Source organism: Microcaecilia unicolor, chromosome 6 (genome assembly GCF_901765095.1).
Source record: "Microcaecilia unicolor chromosome 6, aMicUni1.1, whole genome shotgun sequence".
NCBI lineage: Eukaryota > Metazoa > Chordata > Amphibia > Gymnophiona > Siphonopidae > Microcaecilia > Microcaecilia unicolor.
Window position 1 is genome coordinate 262,319,270 of NC_044036.1, and position 21,537 is coordinate 262,340,806.

A 21,537-nucleotide genomic window follows, 5' to 3' on the forward strand; every position below is an offset into this window, starting at 1 on the left:
CTAACATTATGAGCCGTGACATGACCCTCAAGAGCCAGCCCCGCCTGGGCGTAAGTGAAGGAAATGCAATCTGCTAGCCAATTGGATATGGTGCGTTTCCCTACAGCCACTCCCCTCCTATTGGGGGCAAAAGAAACAAACAATTGGGCGGACTGTCTGGTGGGCTGTGTCCGCTCCAGGTAGAAGGCCAATGCTCTCTTGCAGTCCAATGTGTGCAGCTGACGTTCAGCAGGGCAGGAATGAGGACGGGGAAAAAATGTTGGCAAGACAATTGACTGGTTCAGATGGAACTCCAACACAACCTTCGGCAGGAACTTAGGGTGAGTGCGGAGGACTACTCTGTTATGATGAAATTTGGTGTACGGGGCCTGGGCTACCAGGGCCTGAAGCTCACTGACTCTACGAGCTGAAGTAACTGCCACCAAGAAAATGACCTTCCAGGTCAAGTACTTCAGATGGCAGGAATTCAGTGGCTCAAAAGGAGGTTTCATCAGCTGGGTGAGAACGACATTGAGATCCCATGACACTGTAGGAGGCTTGACAGGGGGCTTTGACAAAAGCAAACCTCTCATGAAGCGAACAACTAAAGGCTGTCCTGAGATCGGCTTACCTTCCACACGGTAATGGTATGCACTGATTGCACTAAGGTGAACCCTTACAGAGTTGGTCTTGAGACCAGACTCAGACAAGTGCAGAAGGTATTCAAGCAGGGTCTGTGTAGGACAAGAGCGAGGATCTAGGGCCTTGCTGTCACACCAGACGGCAAACCTCCTCCAATGGAAGAAGTAACTTCTCTTAGTGGAGTCTTTCCTGGAAGCAAGCAAGATGCGGGAGACACCCTCTGACAGACCCAAAGAGGCAAAGTCTACGCCCTCAACATCCAGGCCGTGAGAGCCAGAGACTGGAGGTTGGGATGCAGAAGCGCCCCCTCGTCCTGTGTGATGAGGGTCGGAAAACACTCCAATCTCCACGGTTCTTCGGAGGATAACTCCAGAAGAAGGGGGAACCAGATCTGACGCGGCCAAAAAGGAGCAATCAGAATCATGGTGCCTTGGTCTTGCTTGAGTTTCAACAAAGTCCTCCCCACCAGAGGGATGGGAGGATAAGCATACAGCAGGCCCTCCCCCCAATCCAGGAGGAAGGCATCCGATGCTAGTCTGCCGGGGGCCTGAAGCCTGGAACAGAACTGAGGGACTTTGTGGTTCACTCGAGATGCGAAGAGATCCACCAAGGGGGTGCCCCACGCTTGGAAGTTCTGGCGCACCACTCTGGAGTTGAGCGACCACTCGTGAGGTTGCATAATCCGGCTCAGTCTGTCGGCCAGACTGTTGTTTACGCCTGCCAGATATGTGGCTTGGAGCACCATGCCGAGACAGCGGGCCCAGAGCCACATGCTGACGGCTTCCTGACACAGGGGGCGAGATCCGGTGCCCCCCTGCTTGTTGACATAGTACATGGCAACATGGTTGTCTGTCTGAATTTGGATAATTTGGTGGGACAGCCGATCTCTGAAAGCCTTCAGAGCGTTCCAGATCGCTCGCAACTCCAGAAGATTGATCTGTAGATCGCGTTCTTGGAGGGACCAACTTCCTTGGGTGTGAAGCCCATCGACATGAGCTCCCCATCCCAGGAGAGACGCATCCGTGGTCAGCACTTTCTGTGGCTGAGGAATTTGGAAGGGACGTCCCAGAGTCAAATTGGGGTAAATCGTCCACCAATACAGGGATTTGAGAAAACTCGTGGACAAGTGGATCACGTCCTCTAGACCCCCAGCGGCCTGATACCACTGGGAGGCTAGGGTCCATTGAGCAGATCTCATGTGGAGGCGGGCCATGGGAGTCACATGAACTGTGGAGGCCATGTGGCCCAGCAATCTCAACATCTGCCGAGCTGTGATCTGCTGGGACGCACGCACCCGCGAGACGAGGGACAACAAGTTGTTGGCTCTCGCCTCTGGAAGATAGGCGCGAGCTGTCCGAGAATCCAGCAGGGCTCCTATGAATTCGAGTTTCTGCACTGGGAGAAGATGGGACTTTGGGTAATTTATCACAAACCCCAGTAGCTCCAGGAGGCGAATAGTCATCTGCATGGACTGCAGGGCTCCTGCCTCGGATGTGTTCTTCACCAGCCAATCGTCGAGATATGGGAACACATGCACCCCCAGCCTGCGAAGTGCCGCTGCTACCACAGCTAGGCACTTTGTGAACACCCTGGGCACAGAGGCAAGCCCAAAGGGTAGCACACAGTACTGGAAGTGGCGTGTGCCCAACTGAAATCGCAGATACTGTCTGTGAGCTGGCAGTATCGGGATGTGTGTATAGGCATCCTTCAAGTCCAGAGAGCATAGCCAATCGTTTTGCTGAATCATGGGGAGAAGGGTGCCCAGGGAAAGCATCCTGAACTTTTCTTTTACGAGATATTTGTTCAGGGCCCTTAGGTCTAGGATGGGACGCATCCCCCCTGTTTTCTTTTCCACAAGGAAGTACCTGGAATAGAATCCCAGCCCTTCTTGCCCGGATGGCACGGGCTCGACTGCATTGGCGCTGAGAAGGGCGGAGAGTTCCTCTGCAAGTACCTGCTTGTGCTGGAAGCTGTAAGACTGAGCTCCCGGTGGACAATTTGGAGGTTTTGAGGCCAAATTGAGGGTGTATCCCTGCCGGACTATTTGGAGAACCCACTGATCGGAGGTTATGAGAGGCCACCTTTGGTGAAAAGCTTTCAACCTCCCCCCGACCGGCAGGTCGCCCGGCACTGACACTTGGATATCGGCTATGCTCTGCTGGAGCCAGTCAAAAGCTCGCCCCTTGCTTTTGCTGGGGAGCCGCGGGGCCTTGCTGAGGCGCACGCTGCTGACGAGAGCGAGCGCACTGGGGCTTAGCCTGGGCCACAGGCTGTCGGGAAGGAGGATTGTACCTACGCTTACCAGAAGCATAGGGACCAGTCTTCCTTCCCCCGAAAAATCATCTACCTGTAGAGGTAGAGGCTGAAGGCTGCCGGCGGGAGAACTTGTCGAATGCGGTGTCCCGCTGGTGGAGAGACTCTACCACCTGCTCGACTTTTTCTCCAAAAATGTTGTCCGCACGGCAAGGCGAGTCCGCAATCCGCTGCTGGAGTCTATTCTCCAGGTCGGCGGCACGCAGCCATGACAGCCTGCGCATCACCACACCTTGAGCAGCGGCCCTGGACGCAACATCAAAAGTGTCATAAACTCCTCTGGCCAGGAATTTTCTGCACGCCTTCAGCTGCCTGACCACCTCCTGAAAAGGCTTGGCTTGCTCAGGGGGAAGAGCATCAACCAAGCCCGCCAACTGCCGCACATTGTTCCGCATGTGTATGCTCGTGTAGAGCTGGTAAGACTGGATCTTGGCCACGAGCATAGAAGAATGGTAGGCCTTCCTCCCAAAGGAGTCTAAGGTTCTAGGGTCTTTGCCCGGGGGCGCCGAAGCATGCTCCCTAGAACTCTTAGCCTTCTTTAGGGCCAGATCCACAACTCCAGAGTCATGAGGCAACTGAGTGCGCATCAGCTCTGGGTCCCCATGGATCCGGTACTGGGACTCAATCTTCTTGGGAATGTGGGGATTACTTAGTGGCTTGGTCCAGTTCGCAAGCAATGTCTTTTTTAGGACATGGTGCAAGGGAACAGTGGACGCTTCCTTAGGTGGAGAAGGATAGTCCAGGAGCTCAAACATTTCAGCCCTGGGCTCGTCCTCCACAACCACCGGGAAGGGGATGGCCGTAGACATCTCCCGGACAAAGGAAGCAAAAGACAGACTCTCGGGAGGAGAAAGCTGTCTCTCAGGAGAGGGAGTGGGATCAGAAGGAAGACCCTCAGACTCCTCGTCAGAGAAATATCTGGGGTCCTCCTCTTCCTCCCACGAGGCCTCACCCTCGGTGTCAGACAAGTTCACGAACCTGCGTCTGCAACCTCGCCCTACTCGACTCGGTGGAACCCCGTCCACGGTGGGGGCGTCGAGAGGTAGACTCCCTCGCCCGCATCGGCGAAGCTCCCTCCGCCGACGTAGTCGGGGAGCCTTCCTGGGAGGTGGCCGCTGTCGGCACCGCACGCGGTACCGACGTCGGGGACCTCAACCCGGGCGATGGGCCAGCCGGCGCCACGCTCGACAGTACCGGAGGCGCAAGCACCGCCGGTACCGGAGGGGTAGGGCGCAACAGCTCTCCCAGAATCTCTGGGAGAACGGCCCGGAGGCTCTCGTTTAGAGCGGCTGCAGAGAAAGGCTGAGAGGTCGATGCAGGCGTCGACGTCAGAACCTGTTCCGGGCGAGGAGGCTGTTCCGGGCTGTCCAGAGTGGAGCGCATCGACACCTCCTGAACAGAGGGTGAGCGGTCCTCTCGGTGCCGATGCCTGCTGGGTGCCGAATCCCTCGGCGACCCAGAGCTCTCGGTGCCGACATGGGGAGGAGACCGGTGTCGATGCTTCTTCGACTTCTTCCGAAGCATGTCACCGGAGCTCCCCGGCACCGACGAGGAGGACGTAGAATCCATCCGTCGCTTCCTCGGGGCCGAGACCGAAGAGGGTCGATCCCGGGGGAGCTGTACCGCAGGAGCCCTCAGGGTAGGAGGAGACCCACCCGAAGGCTCACCGCCACCAGCAGGGGAATGGACAGCCCTCACCTGCACTCCTGACGATGCACCTCCGTCCGACGACATCAGCAGACGAAGTCTCGGTACCACCGACGTCGATGCAGTCGCCCGATGCCTCGGCGCCGATGCAGAGGTTCGATGCCTCGATGCAGTCGATGAAGCGGCAGCCAAGGAAGATGGTCCGGACGCTGACGACGTCGATGCACTCGATGCCTCCGGTGCCGATGCCGACGAAGAGCCCGAGAACAAAACGTTCCACTGGGCTAATCTCGCTACCTGAGTCCGCCTTTGTAACAGGGAACACAGACTGCAGTTCTGAGGGCGGTGCTGGGCCCCTAGACACTGAAGACACGCAGAGTGCCTATCAGTGAGCGAGATTACCCGGGCGCACTGGGTGCACTTCTTGAAGCCGCTGGAAGGCTTCGATGTCATGGGCGGAAAAATCACGCCGGCGAAATCAAAAGCCGAAATGGCGAAAATTGAAGCACCAAAATTTAGAGGGAGAAAAATCTCGACCGAGGCCAAAAGAGGCCTACCCCGACAACGAAAGAAAACTTACGGGGCAAAAACTGAGAAATACGGGAAGGGCAGAAAACCCGAAAGGGTCTTCCGGAACACTACCGGAGCGTTTCCCGAACTTTTTCAAGGAAAAAACAGCAAAAAACACGTCGAAAAGGACGCGCGAGGTCGACTCTCTGGGGCACGAACGGCGTAACACGACCGTACCGAGCGCGGACGAAAGAAGACTGGCCGGCTCGAGCCGGTTTCGGGCGGGAAGACGGCCGCGCATGCGCGGTGCACATGGGCGCGCGAGGACTAGCAAAGGCCTTTGCTAGTTAACTTTCCGATGGAGGGGGCTGCCGAGGACGTCAACCCATCAGTGAGAACAAGCAGCCTGCTTGTCCTCGGAGAAATGTAATGTTGGAATTATTATAATAAAAAAAAACAAAAAACAACTGCACTCTTAATATTACATAGGGAGTGTAACAGCTCCCACCTTATGGAATTCTCTACCTGTATCCCTCACTCCTTATTTAAATCAGCCTTAAAAATGTTTATATTACAAGATGGTTTTTTCTACTTAAATTAGAATGAAGATATCTCTTTAGTCTGTCTGCATTGGGCTCCTTCCGTCTGTCCTCCACGGGGTTGGGCACTAGACACCAGCAGTCTGTTTTAACATATCTCTTTCCTCCTATGCTTTCTTCGGTCTCTTTTCTATCAATATTTGTAGTTCATTTACTTTTTTTTCTTCTGGTTTTATTACACTGTTAACAGCCCAGATGGGGCAACCTAGGGCGGTATATCAAGAATGAAATAAACTTGAAACTTATTTTACCATACTGGCAAACACTGCTGCATCGGGGAGGGGAAGAATACTCTACACTGACTTTTAAAAAATTAAAATTTAATGCTTTAACAGTGACACACGTGATGCAGCGTGGAGGGAGAAAATTACTGCTGTCATTGTAATTCCTGATATCCAGATGTATGACACTCCTGCAGCTCCTTATGACTCTGGGCACTTAACATTTTAAGGAATGCTAACAAATCAAACACACATCCCTACTTCATAGCTACACAATCTTAACAATATTGACAAAAAGGCTTACGACACTTTGGCCCTTATTTTACATGTTTGTGTTTCAGATGACTGAAAACCAGCATTTAGATATCCATATTGCATGGACATCCAAATACTGATTTTATAAAGCCAGGATATGGACATCCAAAACTGCAATATGTCCTTATGGCAAAGGGGACTAGTCATGTTTTGGGTAGGACTAGGGAGGGGCCAAACTCTAGACATCCAGCTCCAATTTCAGAACAGGAAGGCATGTCTATGTCCAAAAAGATGGACACTTATTTATACCTTATTCTTGGCACATCCAGATCACAGAAAGTTGCTCCAATTTAGCAGCTGTGCACTGGAGGGATTAGGGCAAGTCACTTCGTTAATCCCTCAGAAGCTGCTATCCAAATCTCTTCCCTAAATGTGAAACTAGTAAGGGATATGGGGCTGTATAACAACTTCAGGAATTATGGATGTTTAAGGTACTAAAATCTTTTAAACATAAACTTCTTAACAGACCTCCATCTAGAAATTATATATTGTTTAATGGTTACGAGAGTAGGCTGAGAAACAAAGGACCCAGGTTCAAATCCCACTTTACCTCTTTGTGATTTTTTTTTTTTTTTTTTAATTGTGAGCCCTCCTGGGACAGAAAAATGCCTACTGTACACCACTTCAATAGTCTTCAGGCTTAAAGGTTTCTTACAGATTCAGGTACAGTAGGTATTTTTCTGTACATAGAGGGCACTGTAGCAATGTGGGCGATGGCAGGCCCGGAGCATTGATAAAACACAGGCACACAGCAGGTTAAAAGTGAAACCACAACCATTTATTAATGTGCAGGGAAAGGGTAACCTGTTTCTTTCACAGGCGAGAGGAAAAACCATTCCGTGGAATTGAGAATTCTTTCCCGTGGCCTGCGCCTGTAGGACCATTGTATTTCAAAAGGCAGCACAAATAGCTTGACTCTGGCTGGGTAAAGTTATGTCTTCCAAAGTACAACACAACTAGGCCAGCTCAGTCCTGGTTTCCAGAGTTAAAGTTGCTACAGAATTCAAAGACAGCATACCTGACTGGAGCTTCTACAGCTACACATATGCGGCAGAAGGATATGCTGGAAGGCTTCTCTCCTCTCCTCTGGGCTTCTCTGATTGAGCTGTGCTGAGGGTTTTTGATCCTGCCTGGGCCCTGGCTTGTAGTGTGTTCTTTAAAATTCTTATAAACTCCCTCACAGACTCACAATTAAAAAAAAAAAAAATACGAAGAGCTGAAGTGGATTTGAACCTGGGTCCCCTGCTTCTCAGCTCCCTGTCCAGATTTATGTATTACTCCTATCTGCCAGAATGCACTAATGAGTTGTGCTTTATAGAATGCTGTACATCCTAATTCCACCAGTATCTCAATAGCAAAGCAGTGGAAATGGAAATGTGACTTAAGCAATAACTCCTGCCTCCTCCATGGAAACAATAATTTTAAACAGCAGAAGAACAAAATTGTATTAACCTGTACCTATGAACCAAAGAAACCAATGCACTGTGTACACTAAAGGAAGAACGGGTGGGTGCTGGAGCGATCCTTTGGGACTAATGGAAACAAAATTATTAGGAACTAATTGTTCCATCCTTGATCAGACCACGTGTGGGGTGTAGAAAAGCAGTAACTTGGGAGGAAATGCGACACCTCTGCAGAGAGAACTGTAGCCTCAAAGGAAGCCTCGCTCAAGCTGACACATCTAAATGATAATGTTTTGAAAAACTAGGAAAACAAGAGAACCATATAGCTGATTGGCAAATTTCATCTACAGAAACAGCTTGAGCTCCAGCCAAAGATGTAGAAAGAGCTCTATTACAGTGAGCTTTAAAATCTAAAAGCAGCAGTTTTCTCTGCCAGTAAATAAGAGAGCTTCCTTCAATCAATGAGCGGCAGTTGATTTCAAGCAGCCATACCTTTCTTAGGACCTGATAAAAGAATAAAAGAAATGGTCAGAGTACCTAAAATAATTGGTGGATTCTAAGTAATATAATATAATTTGCTTAACATTCAGTAATCTTAAAGACAAATACTCCGAACTACAATCCTCTCTAACAAAGGAGGCAAGTAAATAGGTTGATGGAGGTGAAAAAAAAAAAAAAAAAAAAGGAGAAGCACCTTGTGTAAAGAGGAGGAAACCATGCAAGGAGTTATACCTGCCTCAGAGAAACAGATGAAGGGATTTCTACAAGATAAAGTTTGAATCTTTGACATACTTCTGGCAGGAAACATTGCCAGCAAACACATTCACACTGATATTCAGTGCTATTTAACCTGGTCAGCAAAGGCTGCTAACCACTTAAATGGTGTTTAACTGGCTAACAGTAAATATTCAGCAGAAGATAACCAGTAATTGCCACTGAATATTCATTGCTAGCGCATAGCAGCTAGCCAGTTAACACCAATATTCAGCGATAGGTTTAGTGACTAAATAGGACTTTATAAACAGTAGTCCTATCTTTAACTGTTAGGAACTTAACTAGTTAATGCTAAATATCGGCTGAACCGGTTAATTTCCAGCAGTCAAAAATAAACCTGGAAATTCAATGCCGATCGCTAGATACGACACGGGATTGAATTTCTAGGTTCAGTACCAGCAGTGAGCTTTAACTGTACTCCTGCTGCTGGCTTAATATCGGCCTGAGTGTCAAGGTACAATCTTTAATAGTAGCTTTAGAGAGAGGTTAAAATGAAGGTTTTTGAAGAGCTTGAATAACAAAAGATTCTATTTGGGACAGACTGACACCTTTCAAGAAACGGACCACGTCAGGATGAGCTCCAAGAGAAGTATGTTGAATATGTCCTCTAAAACAAGCCAGAGCTGCCATTTGAACTTTAAGGGAATTAAGAGCCAAACCTTTTTTAAAACATTCCTGAAGAAAGGCCAAAATTTGTGGGTGGCATTAGCAGGAGAAATATTTCTTTCCTTAGACCAAAATTCAAAGGATCTCCAGACTCTCTCATATGCTGTAGAAGTAGATCGCGTGTGAGCTTGCGGAAGAGTCATAATAACTTCTTCCTAATACCCTTTTTTCTTAGACATGACCTCTCAAGAGCCATGCCATAAGACCAAATGGAGAGGGATCCTCCAAGAATTGGACCCTGCTGTAATAGGCTTTTGTGACTGAGTAGACATAAGGGAGCGCAATCTGAAGACAAATAAGATCTGCATACCAAGGGTGTCTTGGACAATCTGCAGCCACTAATATTACCCAACCCAGAGGATAAAAAAATATATCGAAGAGTTCTGCCTATCATCAGCCATGGATAAAAAGCATACAGAAGTCTGATGTTAGCCAAGTCTGAACCCAGTTCTGTCTACCAACTGAAGAATTTGTGCACATGAGCATTGGTCCTGGATGCTATGAAGTCCATGAGGGGAAGACCTCACTGTGATCAGACTGAAGGCATCCAACTCAGATGCCATTCCTCTGCATCCAGAGAAACTCTGCCGAGGTAATCTGCATTGTGTGTTCAAAGTTCCTGAATATGAGTTGCCAAAAGTAGAAGGATTTGAGACTCTGCTTCTTTGGCTAAGTGAACACTCTTCACTCCCCTTTGCCTGTTGATATAAGAAACCACGTTCATGTTTGTTTGAGAAAACTCATGCCAGCTTTCCCTGAAGAGGAGCAAATGCCAGCAACGCATTCCTGATTGCTCTAAGCGCCAGATGGTTGATTGACCATGAGGCTTTCATCACAGACCGGTGACTCAGAACTGTCTGATGATGACAATGAGCTCCCCAGCCTGAAAGGCTGGTATCTGTCATTACAACAAACCAATTCTGAGTGTGTAACAGGAAACCTGCTTGAAGATTTGGAGGATGAGGATACCACCTCAAACTGCACTTGGCCTAAAAGGTCCATGAAAGTACAACTTTGTAATCCTATGATGTTGGATGCCAATTGCTGAGGAGAGAGAAGTGAAGAGGTGTCATATGTAATCAACATTCAGGATGGCCACCAATGACCCTAGGATCTGCACATAATCCCAAGCTCTGGTAATCTGTAGAGAGAGAGAAAATAGATTTGGTCCCGAATCTTTGATTGGCAAGCAGAGGGCAGAAACACCTTCCCCTCCTTCATGTAGAACTTGATTCCCAGACATTCCAGAGACTGGACTGGCACCAAGTAACTCATCGTAGTTCACTACCCATCCCTGAAAGGAAAGGAGAAATCTTGTAAGATCTCCTGATGGGAAGAGACTCGAATCAGGCAATCGCCTATGTAAGGACATACGTGGATTCCTTCCTTCTTTGAAAGCCACCACAAACATAACCTTCAAGAAATGTTCATGGAGCCGTCGAAAGGCAGAATGGACTGGCTCTGAATTGATAATGTTCCCCGAGTACTGTGAAACGGAAACACTTCCTGTGAGGAGGCCTAATTGGAATATAAAAGTATCCAATTTGGTGTATGGAAACACAAGGTGAACAGACAAATCAAGTTTGAAAATGGGCCAAGGGTTCTTGAAAAATAAAGTTCCACAAAAAGGACCCAATCATTTCTATGGAAGAAGCAGTTCCAGCTTCTGCAATATAGAAACTTGATACAGTGAAACACAGCAGTTAGGAAACTGCTCCTTTAAAGCTCTCTCCCCTCTTCTCTGCTCTCCCATTCACAGACACACAAAGATACATCTACATGGACATACCCACACATGAATTACAGGTACATACATATCCATCAACAAATTAGGTAGCCTTTGGTTTAAAAAAAATGACCTAAAACATCATAAGAACCAAGCAATAGAGGGGATCAAAAGACATTTGAAATGTTAAGACAAATGCAGTGATAAGTTATAGTAAAGTGGCCACAGCTTTTGGCATAAACTTTTCAGAATCAAACAGCTACAAAAATTACTATAATGCAATATTCTTAAATTCAATTGATTACAGAACTAAAGATTCACATCAAAATGGCAAAAAACCCCCAATATTTCTTGAACGTGTGATTTCTCTTTATTGTGAGATTATTATTATACAGTAATGACCATAAAAATCCAAAGCATTGTAAAATTAACTAAGGGTTTATTTTAACATTTCAAAAACAGTACTAGACACACAGTACTATTCTCGTCACCTACTGAGAAATACCTTATCCTTCAAAGCATGTAGCTCTTCCTCCTATCCAATTCCCTCGTTCTCTCATGAACCTGGTTAGAGAGGCAGACAGTAGCTGAAAAAAAGCCAGAATGATGATGAGGCCTGCCTCAGAGGTTTCCAAGGGCTGAAATTGGCCGTCGGGCCTTTCACTGAAGAACACTGCCTTAAAGATTTGCCATTGTTAAAGAAAGAATTGTTAATCATGGTTCTTTAAAAGAGAATTCTACAAGAGTAAAGGCAAATGAATTTCATGAGAGGCGACATCATGCCACAGGTCATACTTCACCAAAAAGAGGGCAGTATCTCACTCTCTGTAACTACCACAGAAGCATAAGAGAGTAAAAGGGGAGAACAGTATTGGGTCTGGACTTCAGAAAAGATGGGAGATCTTCCTTCTGCAAAATAGGCAGGAAATGTCTCAGCTGGCTACCCATCAATATTCAGTGGTACTTAACCAAGCAGTGCCGCTGAACATCAGCACAGAACAGCCATTTTTGAGTCGGGCCACACAGGGCAGAATTGGGGAGGAGCTGGGAGTTATGTGGATGCCGGCAATATTCGGAGCAGGCACCCAAATAGCTAAACAGATCTAGGACTGTTTTTAAGCAGAAACTGTAAAACACAGGACAGTATAATGATCAAAAAATATAAGTAATAACCTTGCCATTTGAGAGCTTCAACCTGACTGCACCAATGAAGACCTTAAACCATATCAGCGATTTTTAGCCCAATCATGCCCAGCCAGTCATTTTTTCAGGATACTCAATGAATGTGCATGAGATAGATTTGCATACAATAGAGGTAATTCATGCAAAATTTTATGTCATGGCTTTATTCATTATCATGAAAACCAGACTGGCTGGGTTTGTCCTAGGGATAGGTTGAAGAATCACTGCTGCACAGAGAACATTGGTTGGAGACAGAGACAGGATAATGTATTTTTGTCCGTATACAAGGTTTGAAAATGATGGTCCCTCACCCCAATGAAAGCATACAATACAAAATTTTACCTCCCAACTGACAGGGCTGATTAGCTAGTTAACCAATAGAATATGCTTTGATTTCAGTGTGGAAATTAAGGTGTGAGATATAGAATCCGGCAGTTTACGCACAAAAAAGATTTATAAAATTACCTTCTCAAAGTCCAAATTATCACTTGTCACATATTTAACTTGAGCTGTATTCTTAAATACCTGACTCCAATGGTAGCAATTTAAAACATTATCGTAACATCTCTGGTTTATTCGTAAGTATCTGAAAAAGAATCCAGTTTTCTAGAATCTGCCCAATAAATGTACAGTAGCTTAGGAAACCTCTATTTTTTCACTTGATAAAATCATGTGCTTGGTTATAGTGACTGTTTATCACTAAGCAATGAACAACCTTGACATCTGTTAAAGACAGACTACATCCATATTCTAATTTTTCTGTGCAGAAAGCAGACGTACAAGGTGGTGATGCAGCTGATGTATGCTCAGTCTATTGGTTACAAGTCCCAAACAGGCACAAGTCTCACTGTTATATACCAGTTGACCAAATGACACATGCAGTCATGATGCTCTTCCCATGGGCAATACTGTGCAACAGCCGTGAACGTCAGTGAGGCAGCAGGCCTAGATCACTCAGAACCCAGAAGTTCTTTTGTCTTTGTTGCCAGCTGTTTGTCCATCTCTGTCACAGTGTCATCTACCATTTGCTGGATCTGCAAGGTGTGAAAACACCACAACTTTTAATCTGACCAAAGGATTTTTTTTCCTTTATTATTTATATATAGACATATATATAAAATACAAGACTTTCATTAAGAAAAGAATAAAAAGAATACGTTCAATATCTGGATCCATGAACCTTTTAGTCTTTAAAAATTGAGGTCAATACTTCACTGCTCCCCCCCCCCCCCCCCCCGCCCAAACCACTCAAGAAGTCACTGAAATAGCGAGTGATGTCATAAAGGATAAGCAGCATAAAATGTATTACTTGTAACCTGGATTGGCTACTGATGGAAACAGAATGCTGGGCTTGATGGGCCTTTGGTCTGTCCCAGTATGACAATACTTATGTACTTATGCTCTTTTAAAGCATATCACTTTAAACCATTCTTCTCCAAGATCACAAAATGGAATAATGGTGGCAGTTGTGGTGACATCATGTCTATTACAAAGTAGGTTGATCAGGGCCCCATCAGGTGCCAGCTGGGCCTGACCCTGCACATCTTCAGATTTGACAAGTTTGGGTTCTCCTATGGCAGCACTGCTGGATGGAATGGTACCAAAATTTTAAAAATGACTGTGTTTGACTCCCAAGTCTTTCAAGCTGCACCGGCTTCCTGTGAAGGACTGAATCACTATTAAAATTTGCACTCTGGTGCACAAAATCATCTACGGTGAAGCCCCTGCTTATATGGACACCCTAATTAACCTGCCGCCTAGGAACTCTCACAAATCAAATCGTTCGTACCTAAATCTCCATTACCCAGTTTTTTGTGGCCTCAAGTATAAGACCATCCTCCTTCTCCTATCTCAGCACTCAATTGTGGAATGGGCTGCCTCAATTGGTCAAACTTACTCCTGATCACCCGACCTTCAAAAAGCGCCTCAAGACCTTCCTTTTTGGTAGAGCATACGCTTCAAACCCGCCTGGCATCTCTTCCTTCTGAATTCCAACTGTTGTAGTGACATATTGTTCACCACTACTCTTTCCCCTTTTCCCTCCTTAGCTATTTCCCTTTCTCTCTTACGACATTGATTGTTTGTTTGCTGAATTGTTGTATGTTTTTATAGACTGTTGTACGCTACATTGAGCCTGCCCATGAGTGGGAATATTGTGGGACATAAATGCTATAAATAAATAAGGTCAATAAAAGCTCTCTCACCTGCTTCTCTATTAACCTTATTACGTCTTCAGAAACTGTGCTTTTTGATTTCTTGACTTCCGCCATGGCACTGCTTCGAACTCTTCGGAGGGAATCCTTCCCCTTGTTTGTCAGTTGCTTTGCCAGTTTTGCCAGATTTTCCCTGTGTTCTCTTGTTACTCTGTGAATAATAAAGACTGTACTGTTAGACAAGCCAGTCTTTGAGGAAGCTGAACATTGTACTTACAATGGTGCCTAACTATCCACAACAAATGCCAAACAGAATACAAGAACATAATATTTCAGAAGCATTCATGAAGAAAACTCTTTATGTTGTTAGCGCGGCATGTGCCTACAGAATAGGGTTGGGTGGAGTCACAGGCTTCAAGCAAAAGCCATTGATGGTTCAGAACTGCCAACTGGGCAGGTTATTCGGTCGGTGCTGTTCACATCTTCTTCTCTCATCTCCTAAAAGTATTTTCAAGATTAATGAACACGTTTCAGCATGGAAGCTAACTTAAAACAAGTGAAAAGGCAACCAGGAATTACAAGGTATGGCCACCAGAGTCTAAAACAATTTGCTACAAAGTCAATGAGTTATATTTAAAAATATGTCTGATAATTACGTACTTAGGAACTGGCACACGAATTACTGTCCCGTCAACTTCGGGGTTCAGGTTCATTCGACTCTCTTGCAGAGCCTTCAGAGCTGCAGCTGTACTCTGCAGCAGATCAAAAGACAAAAGAGAAATTAGTAAATAATCACTCCCAGATGCCAGAGCATGCTGTCTGTAGCTGGCAATCCATCTAGCCAGGCGATGGAAACATTTAGATTTGTTACCAGGAAGATCAGGGAGTTATTCTGGTGTGGGAGACTTTGATCCTATGAACTACAAACTTGGTCCTCTGGTAGTACCTCAGTACTGCAGGGGAGGCACAGCCATTCTGAAAAAGCTCCGGGCCTTTGAAACAATTTCAGTGGCTTGAGGTAATGCAGATCAAAAACCACAATAAAACCCTCTGGGAAACAGCTAGATTGTACCAAGCAGGTATAAAGACAAATGCAAAGTTCTGGATAAGAATTATTTTTTGTTTAAACTATAGGGAAGCTCACAGTGGAATTCAGATCCTGTATTTTGATGTAAATGTTTTGCCTACAGTCCACTGGAAATAAGCTAGAATCTTACCCTTTGATGTCCATATAGTATTACAATTAATGAACTTTATGGAAGAAATGAAAGACCCCATTCCTGTGTCACTTTTCAGTATGATGCCAACGAGCTGTACTTGAAGGAAATGTGGCCAGCTCTGAGACCTTATACCACTGAGAATGTTATACACAGCAGTATAAAAATATTTTAAATAAATACCTTCTGACTAGGCAATGCAGAGAGCTTAGAATTGATTTCCAGTACAGGATCCTGCCTCATAGAAGTGAAGGGGAGGGATTTTGGATTCAGCTCACACCTTATTCAGTTGGAGCTCAAGGCGAGTTATATTCAGGTATAGTAGGTATTTCCTTGGCACTGGAGGGCTTACAATCTAAGGGGTTATGTTTACTAAAGGACATTAAGCCCTTAACACATGCTAATAGGATTACCATATGTAATATACCTACAAGTGTGTATGTTTTAGAGAATTTTTCTGGGAGAAGGTGCGATGTGGGCGTGGAAACATAATCCTGCTAGTGCATCCTCTAATAAGAAAGCAGCTCAGTTAACTCTGGATCACTTAGCACCTCCTACACAGGAGTCACCAACTGCTCCCACATTAAAACCATGCAGTTAACATGCGCTAATGACTACATTAGAACATGACCTGCATAAAACATTCTCCTCAAATGAATAGTGTAAGATTTGTAGTTAACATAGATTTTAGTGCATATTAATTGCCATTCCTAACACCCTTCAGTAAACATACCCCAGGTCGAGATTAAATGACTTAAGAATATGAGTAGCCATACTGGGTCAGACTAATGGCCAATCTAGCTCCTGTTCCCAACAGTGGCCAAGACCACAAGGAGTAGCAGTAGGATTCGTACTCTGGCTTCCCTGGTTCTCAGCCACTACTCTAAGCATAAGACTATGTCTCCACTCAATCCTCATGTACAAGGGAGCAAATATTATAGGTTCTACATTACAAGAAGCCACAATGAAGAGATACCTAGTATACTAATCGCATTAACTGCTCTTTATTACTAAAGCCTCTCCCTATCTACCACCAACCCTTAAGGGTGCTTTGCCATGTTGGCTGACTTGTAGCCTAGGGAATGAGTCTACTTTGGCCTGCCATGAAAGGCTCTAAATCATTACTTGCAAAGGCACATTTTAAAGCCTATCTGTAAATCTGAGGTTTCCAGACATGGCCCCCTTATCCAGATCTCTGTAATGGCTCTCTGTAGCTTTCCTTTATGACATAAGGCTTCACCTGCCCATTCTCCTTTTTCACCCCTAATGGGACGATGGGTACAATGTCTTTTGGAAGGATACAGAGTAAACACCTAAAACCACTGGTCTTTATTTATTATTTCTAAGTATGAATGTAAAGGCTAACCCTTCTCCAACCCTATTCCTAACAATGCCTCTGCTCGGGTCAGATAACTTATGGTGCTTAAAAATTGTCGCTCAACGCTATTCTTTAATGGGCACAAAAAGATATTATAGAATAGCGTTTACTGTCAATTTTGGCACTCACATTTGGGCACCAGGACACGCCTGCTGAAATCAGGTATAATTCCTGGCGCCCAATTCAGGCACACACCTCTGGTATTCTATAACACTACATGCAAATTTTAGGAATGCTCCTGACCCGTCCATCTACCTTCCATGGTCACCTCCCCCCCTCTTTTTGGGTTGCATGGTGTGCGATTTGGGTGTACATTGTTAAAGAATAGCGCATAGCAAAATGTGCACTCAATTCCAAATTGGTGCTGATTATCAAATATAGCAACTACTCGAATACCAGTGCCAAATTTTGGACACCAAATATAGAATCTGGGGAAAATACATGAAAACTATTTAAAAAAAAAAAAAAACAGGCACAAAAGGGTTAGGTGTGGTTACAAGCTTATTGAAGGAGAATATAATGGAGGGGAATCACAATATACACCTTGTAGCACTATATAAAAAGATGTTTATATGCATCTATTCCAAGAAATTTTATAAAAGATCTTTCTGGCATAAAATATCATTTTACCCATGGAAATGCATTTTAAAATTACCCCCAGTGAGACAGTAGCTAAAAACCTCAAATATGCCAAGCTATGATCACAGGAAGTGTGCGATTCAAACAGCCACATAACCAATGACTTTGTGTTTTTCCTCAAGTCACCATGGGGTCCTTTTACTAAGCTGCGCTAAGATATGTGCTTAGCAAGTTCTTACGCAGGTCCTTCTCACACGCTAAGCCCATTTCTACTGCAGACATAAAATTGGTCTTTTACTATTCTTTTTTTGGCTGGGCACTAATGTTAGCATTAGCGAGCGTCCACTAAAAAAAAAAAAAAAAAAAAAAAATTACCCAAGACCTGTTACCGCCTCCTATTCAGGGCTCCCGCATTAACCCCATTTACTAAGCCACACTAGTGGCTGCTGTGCGGCAATGCTGACACAGCCACTAGCACGGCTTAGTAAACAGGGGAGGGTATAAGTCTGCATCATTCAGTTAATGTGTGCTAATGACAGCATGCTAGCTGAATAGTGCATCCATGCCCATTCTCTGCCCCAATATGCCCCCCTTTAAAAAAAAGTTATAATAATAATTACTAGGGCTGTACCAAATACTTGTATTCGATTCGGCCCCAAATATATTATTTGTATTTGGCTGAATAGTGATTTAATTTTGAATACGAATAATCTGGGGCTTTACTGTGCTAAATCCTACTGAAATAAACACTTGGTCTCTGATTTCACATGGTTTCTTTTATTATTTGTTAAGTTAAAATAATGCCCATTATTTGTATTCAGTATTCATATTCAGCCAAATAATACTATTCATTATTCGTATTTTGCAAAATAGTAAAATATGCTATTCAGTACAGTTCTTATACTTACCATGCAGTTAGTGCGCGGGATGGCAAAACTAACACCGAATACTTTCGTACATCCCATGTTACACCATTTTTTCTGCGTTGGGCACACGTTAACACCTAACGCAGCCTAGTAAAAGGGGCTCCAATTTAACAGCTAAACTTATTCAACCTCTTTATTACTACACAGCCAAGGGGCTCATTCAAGATGAACACTAAAATCATTCAAAATAAATATTTAGGCAACTTTTAACAATGCTGTTTCCACCAGTAGAACCACTACCAATTTTACTATAGTGTGGCTTGAAATATTACCCAAAGATATAAAATGGACATATTTGTGACTATACTCACTGAAGTTCCTTTGCAGCTTTGATTCTCTTTTTTTTCAGAATTGTAAAGTGCTTAGACCCAGGTGCCAGTTTAGGGAGTATAACAAATACTCAATAAACATTTTATATGAAGTGTTCAATTTACAGTACTCCTTGAAATATAAATTTTAGGATATACATATATACACACACATATACAAACTGTGCACACTTGCACTTCTATATATGTGCATAATCTGTGGAGAAACTGATTAGTCAGATACTGTATATAGATATATATACCCACGTCTTCATATGAAATGTACAAAAATGAAAACCATTTGTATTTTTCCAGGAAGAGTAAATAATTATTAGTTATTACTTACCAGATACGTGATATTTGCAAATGCCCCTCAAAAAATCTGGGGTAAAAGATCTCCAGGATTAAATTTCAAGATTAAAAAAAAAATAATAATAATTAAAAAAAAAAAAAAATATATATATATATATATATAAAGAACTTTGCAAAATTGTTTCCAGCTGTGTGTATAATGCAATCAATAACATAATAGAAAGATCAGCCCTGAAAAGAGACTGCTCGAGAAGGAAGGGCCTCCTTTTCCTTAGGGTAGTTTTAAAAGTCCCTTCATCACTCGTGAAGCACTATGGCCTCAGGGAGGAGGGGGCCCTACATTACATCTCTCTCTGTTTCTTACCATCTTTGATATTTCAGCAGAATGACATGGGAGTGCTGAAAGTGCTCAGCAGACACCAGCATTTCAGTGAGCAATTTCTTTTTAAACAAAAGCAGACCTCCACCGCAACAAGAGATGCATGGTCTTCTGCGTAGCATTCACTTTCAAATCGCCTCCTATTTCTGATCAGAGCACTATGTTGTGCTTTAACCTTAATGATATAGTTACTTTTGGATATACAAGGATTTGTGGTGTTACCTAAAGAATCTCCGTCACTGGTTGGGTTTAAAGAGGCAGATCAGATCAAACATCTTTCTGGGATGGCTTAGGTGTCATGAACTTTGCCTGCAGACAGGCGTATGGACTAGCTGACCTATTGTGATCCTTTCCAGCATTAGTCTTAATGTTGTGAAATCTGACATTGCTTCTCATTCAGAAGTCTACAATGCTCATGTGTGAGAATTCCCTTGTGATTCTACAAATGTAGAGTACTAATATACACAGGAAATATTCACAATGACAAAATCTATTTTGCTCTTTCCCTTAATTATAGCAAGAAACTTGCCCTCTTAATACTTCAACGCTTGTTCAGTTTAATTTCAAAATTTGGGAGTGTGCTTTGGTGACCCTTTCCTGCCCCATCATTAGCTACTTCAGCAGGCTACTGCACAGATGGTAGTTATGTGATACAGAAAGTCAAAATCCTGGTGAATCAGGTACAAAGCATTTTTAAGTTTCCTTCCATTTACATTCATTGTGTCAGCACTATGTGCAAATAAAGGAATGTCCAAAGTGCTAGTGGAGGATGGGGGGAATTGATATACAACCTTTCTTTGGTTGCATATACAGGTGCTTAATTTGTATCTGGGGCAATGGAAGGTTAAGTGACTTGCCTAGAGTCAGAAATTCCAGGATTCAATGAGAATTAAACTTTTTAACTTTGTATAAATTCCATCTAAGGAAAATACGTGTGCTTTCTGAACAAAATTTGGTTGCAAGCCATACTAGAAAAACAAAACAGAGGGCTGGGCCGGGTAGTTCATTGGCAGTACTGCAGATGACTATGTGACGGGAACTAGGTTTGTTTCTTGTCTCAGGCTTTCAGTCCCCAGGGGATGCTGCAGAGGCAGCACTCATAGTACTGGGAGGGGAGAAGTAGACAATACACAACAGTGACCCGTAGTAGTCATGGGGTACAGGAGTGCATGGTCCTGACCAAGGACTGTTGTTGCAATAACCAGAGGGTGGGGGGAGGGGCGCACGGTATAGAACAGGAGGAAATAATCCTCTGAATAGTTGCAAATTAAGGCTCATGGGTCAAAAAACAAAACCCAAAGAGTAATGTTAAATGACATGCATGTTAGAATGGAGGAATAGCCTAGTAGATAGTGCAGTGGACTTTGATCCTGGGGAACTGAGTTCGATTCCCACTGCAGCTCCTTGTGGCTCTGGGCTAGTCACCTAACCCTCCATTGCTCCTAGTACAAAATAAGTACCTGAATATATATAAACCGCTTTGAATGTAGTTGCAAAAACCTCAGAAAGGTAGTATATCAAGTCCCATTTCCCTTTCCCCATACAGAATGCCATACAGAGCTCATTCTGCATGTTCAGAAGAAGTGCCAGCACAAGTGGTGGTAATTTTAACTATACCATCTCCAGCTCTGCTGTATCTTCAGAATATCAGCTTAATTTGTTTCTTCGCTCTGCTCTCTCTCTCAGGCTTTAAATTTGCTTTCCTCTCTGAATTCTTCAAAAAATTTTTTTCATATTTTCTCAAAGATGAATTATTTTTCTACCTGGTAGGTCAACCTCCATCTTCTTATGCTGTATTGATAGTTCAAGAAGTATAAGCATCACTAGCACACCAAGGTTTATGCCATAAGGGAGAAGGTCTGCCAGTTTTGGTTTGGATCCGCCTTTCTTTATAACATGGAATTTGTCATGGAACAGGATCAACAAACTCCTTGATCCTTCTGGTCTACAGCAATAGATAAGGAAGAATCAAGATGGCATTTTCAGTTACTTAAAACTTAACTCTCTTCAGGAATGAAGTAAAACTCCAAAACAATATGAGAAATTGAAACAATTTAATTTGTTCTTGCTTTGTGGGGGTAGAAGGGCCAGGGGTTTCTATTTATCTCCTTCCAGGTCGATCAGAACCAGCGCTGGGATTCTCGTGCTATGTGCCTTATATTTGCTTCCACCGGTCGATTAGTCCCTATTTGAATCGAGGAATAATTCCTCCCAGGGTTCGTAGCCTAGTCACTGTACCAATTGTCCCAAGTCTGAAAATCATACACCAGGCTCCTCCCAGAATCCTGTATCATGAGATTTAAATTGG

General features: G+C 44.2%; 1 protein-coding gene across 3 annotated transcripts in view; it reads right to left on the minus strand.

Annotated features, from left to right (window-relative positions):
- Positions 1-11,148: 11,148 nt before the first annotated feature.
- Positions 11,149-21,537, minus strand: part of MRRF (mitochondrial ribosome recycling factor) — a 46,508-nt gene continuing 36,119 nt past the window's right edge. For all 3 annotated transcript variants that reach the window (XM_030207301.1, XM_030207303.1, XM_030207300.1), the window contains 3 exons: positions 14,791-14,882; positions 14,182-14,341; positions 11,149-13,011 (listed from right to left, as the gene is read on the minus strand). In XM_030207301.1, the coding sequence (XP_030063161.1) occupies positions 12,928-13,011; positions 14,182-14,341; positions 14,791-14,882 (336 nt within the window). In that variant the 3' untranslated portion in view covers positions 11,149-12,927. The remainder of the gene's footprint in view (positions 13,012-14,181; positions 14,342-14,790; positions 14,883-21,537) is intronic.